Source organism: Camellia sinensis, chromosome 4 (assembly GCF_055761805.1).
Source record: "Camellia sinensis isolate YWXY chromosome 4, ASM5576180v1, whole genome shotgun sequence".
In the NCBI taxonomy this organism is placed as follows: domain Eukaryota; kingdom Viridiplantae; phylum Streptophyta; class Magnoliopsida; order Ericales; family Theaceae; genus Camellia; species Camellia sinensis.
The window spans coordinates 198,802,453-198,805,229 of NC_138964.1; the positions used below are offsets into that span (position 1 = coordinate 198,802,453).

Consider the following 2,777-nt stretch of genomic DNA (forward strand, 5'->3'; position numbering starts at 1 on the left):
ATAAGTGAAACAACTCATTTTTTCTTTCTATTCTCAATGTGATATTGTAAAATAAAAATTAACAATTGTTTTGGCGAGATGGATTACTCGGATGAAAGCTTGTGTGACTATGGCAAGAACCTCAATCCTAGCAAATGGCTCCCCAACTGCTGAATTTACTCCTGAAAGAGGTCTCAGGCAAGGAGATCCTCTGTTACCTTTTTTATTCATCATTGTGGTTGAGGGCTTAAACATTTTGCTAGCTAGAGCAAAAGAGTTGGGGAGTTTAAAGGGTGTACCAGTGGGGAATTGTGAAGAAACCATATCACACTTGCAATTTGCTGATGATACAATAGTCTTTTGCAAAGCTGAATAGGTGGAGGTATTAAATGTGAAAAGGATCCTTAGATGCTTTGAGATTATGTCTGGCCTTAAGATAAACTATCATAAAAGTAATATTTGTGGAATAGGAGTTCCAGATGAGTTGGTGACTAACTTTGCATCTAGATTGAATTGTATAAAGATATCATTACCATTCACTTATTTAGGTCTTCCTTTGGGTGCAAATCCTAGAAGGAAGAGTACAGGGGAAACTATAATTGAGAAGTGTCAGAGGAGGCTTGCATCTTGGAAAAGGAGATTTCTTTCTTTTGGGGGTAGGCTTACACTCATCAAATCAGTTCTGTCCAGCTTGCTAGTTTATTATATGTCTCTTTTCAAACTACCTGCAGATGTTGCAAGAGCTATTGATAGAATCCAAGCTTCCTTTCTTTGGGGAGGTTCTGATTTGAAAAGGAAGATCCATTTGGTGAAATGGGAAGAGGTAACCAAGAGTAAAAAGCAAGGGGGTCTGGGGGTTAGAAAGGTTAGAGATTTAAATGACTGTCTTTTAGCAAAGTGGTAGTAGAGATTTGCAACTGAAACCACAACCTTATGGAGAAAAACCATATGTTATAAATATGGAATTTCTGGTGGTGGATGGTTTCCCAGTCAAAACCTTGAGACTAAAGTACTTTAGGGCTTGGCTGGACATCTTGCAGGTTGTTGATTGTAATCATAATCTCAAGGATTTTTATGTAGTTAATTCAAAGGTAATTGTAGGTAATGGTAATAGAGTCAAATTTTGGATTGATGTTTGGGTGAGGACCACAGCACTTTCAGAAGTTTATCCCAGATTATACAACCTGTCAATTGATAAGCTTAGTTCTTTGAAGGATTGTGTTGAATGGAAAGGAAATTCTGATGGATAGAATTTGAGATTCAGAAGACCACTATTTGCTTGGGAAGTAGAGGAGGTTCAAAGCTTGTATATTATGTTGAATGCAGCCATCCCTGTGTTGAGTAACAATGAGAACTGGCTCAAATGGAAGGCATCATCTTCTGGCAAATTTCTGGTGTCTACACTTTACAAGAGAAATGATTCAACAACTAGAATGGATTCTCACCTTATAGATTTGATTTGGTCAAACATCTCTCCCCCTAAAGTTCAATTCTTGGGCTGGTTAGTGTGGAAAGGTAGGATCAAAACTTCTGTTTACCTTCAACAGCTTGGTGTGCTTCAAACCAATGTTAGTAACCTATGTATCTTCTGTAATACTGATGTGGAAACTTTAGATCATGTGCTGATGGGTTGCCCTTCAATTTGGAAGGTCTGGTCCCATTTGATGAATTGGTGGGGAATCTACTGGGCTATACCAGGGTCTTTTGTAGGATTGTTGGAATGGTGGACTGGTTTTCAGTATAAAAAGTTGGAAGCAAGATTATGGAAAGCTTTGTTGTTGGCAGTGGTATGGTCTATTTGGAAGCACATGAATGAGTGTAAGTTCACTAATGTTCAGCCAAATTTTGGTAAGTTGCAAGAATTGATTAAAGTTAGAGTGGCTTTGTGGATTAGAAGCAAAGTTGCAGGGATTTGCTACTCATTACAAGATTTTGTTTCCCATATCCAGCAAACCAGAACCCCATCAAAGGATATTTAAGGTGGCATGTTGCTGCTCTTGCTGAATGCTGCTGATCTGCTTTGTGGCTGCTGCATGTTGCTATCTGGTATGCTGGTCTGAGGGTGATCTGTTGGTGAATTTGTTGAGGGTGATTTGTTGGTGAATCTGTTGTTCAGTTTTGGTTTAGGTGATCTCTTGGTTTGGGTGTGTTTGCTTGGCAGAGCTTTGTTGCTGCTGATGTCAGCTTGATTTGTTGGTCTCATCTGCTAGCACAAATTTGCATTACCAAACCTGATCTCAGCCTGTGGATTTGAAGTAATGGATGCAATCAAAAGTGCATGTTTTGTTATTGATCTGTTCTGCCACTAATGTCAATTTGTGAACTTGTTTCTGTGCTTTGTTGCTCTGTCCTTTTGTGCTCTGTCCATATGCAGATCAGCTGTGGTATGTTATTATGCCAAACTAATGCTCCTCTAGAAGAGGTTTATGGAGGAATGGTATCCAAGGGGTGTATTATGTTGATTTTACTGTTAGGCTGGACTGCTGTGAGTGTAGTTCTATGGTTGATTCTGTTAGTTTTGTTTTGTTTTGTTCTGAATGTTGGTTACTCACCAACTTCCTCTTTATTGATTTGGCTGCTGCTGATCTGTGTGGACAATAGGGATTGCAGCCGTTACTGTGTGTTCTTCTATTGGTTTTTTGCTTTGTGTTTTTGTTTTGCTGTCTGTGATTTGTGAAGGATCATCAATGTATGCTAGTGCAATAGCTATCAAGCTCATTGAGGTTGTGAACAAACAGGATCGTATTGGTGAAGATGGTGAGCTGTATAGTAGTTTTGGACTGCATGTGAGCTGGTAG

The 2,777-nt window shown here is 39.1% G+C and overlaps 2 protein-coding genes across 2 annotated transcripts; both read left to right on the top strand.

Annotated features, from left to right (window-relative positions):
- The first annotated feature begins 400 nt into the window (after nt 1–400).
- On the top strand, nt 401–1,229 carry LOC145824365 (uncharacterized). Its single transcript, XM_082924004.1, has 2 exons — nt 401–844; nt 1,020–1,229. The coding sequence occupies exons 1-2, from the start codon at nt 401–403 to the stop codon at nt 1,227–1,229; spliced, it is 654 nt and encodes a 217-aa protein (XP_082780130.1).
- A 63-nt stretch (nt 1,230–1,292) lies between these two features.
- Nucleotides 1,293–2,777, top strand: LOC145824366 (uncharacterized). Its single transcript, XM_082924005.1, has 2 exons — nt 1,293–1,827; nt 2,659–2,777. The coding sequence occupies exons 1-2, from the start codon at nt 1,293–1,295 to the stop codon at nt 2,775–2,777; spliced, it is 654 nt and encodes a 217-aa protein (XP_082780131.1).

Coding starts and splice junctions, on each gene's coding strand:
- LOC145824365 (XM_082924004.1), top strand. CDS start 401: ATGTCTGGCCTTAAGATAAACTATCATAAAAGTAATATTTGTGGAATA. Junction 845..1,019: donor GGGGTCTGGGGGTTAGAAAG/GTTAGAGATTTA, acceptor GACATCTTGCAG/GTTGTTGATTGTAATCATAA.
- LOC145824366 (XM_082924005.1), top strand. CDS start 1,293: ATGTTGAATGCAGCCATCCCTGTGTTGAGTAACAATGAGAACTGGCTC. Junction 1,828..2,658: donor TAATGTTCAGCCAAATTTTG/GTAAGTTGCAAG, acceptor TGATTTGTGAAG/GATCATCAATGTATGCTAGT.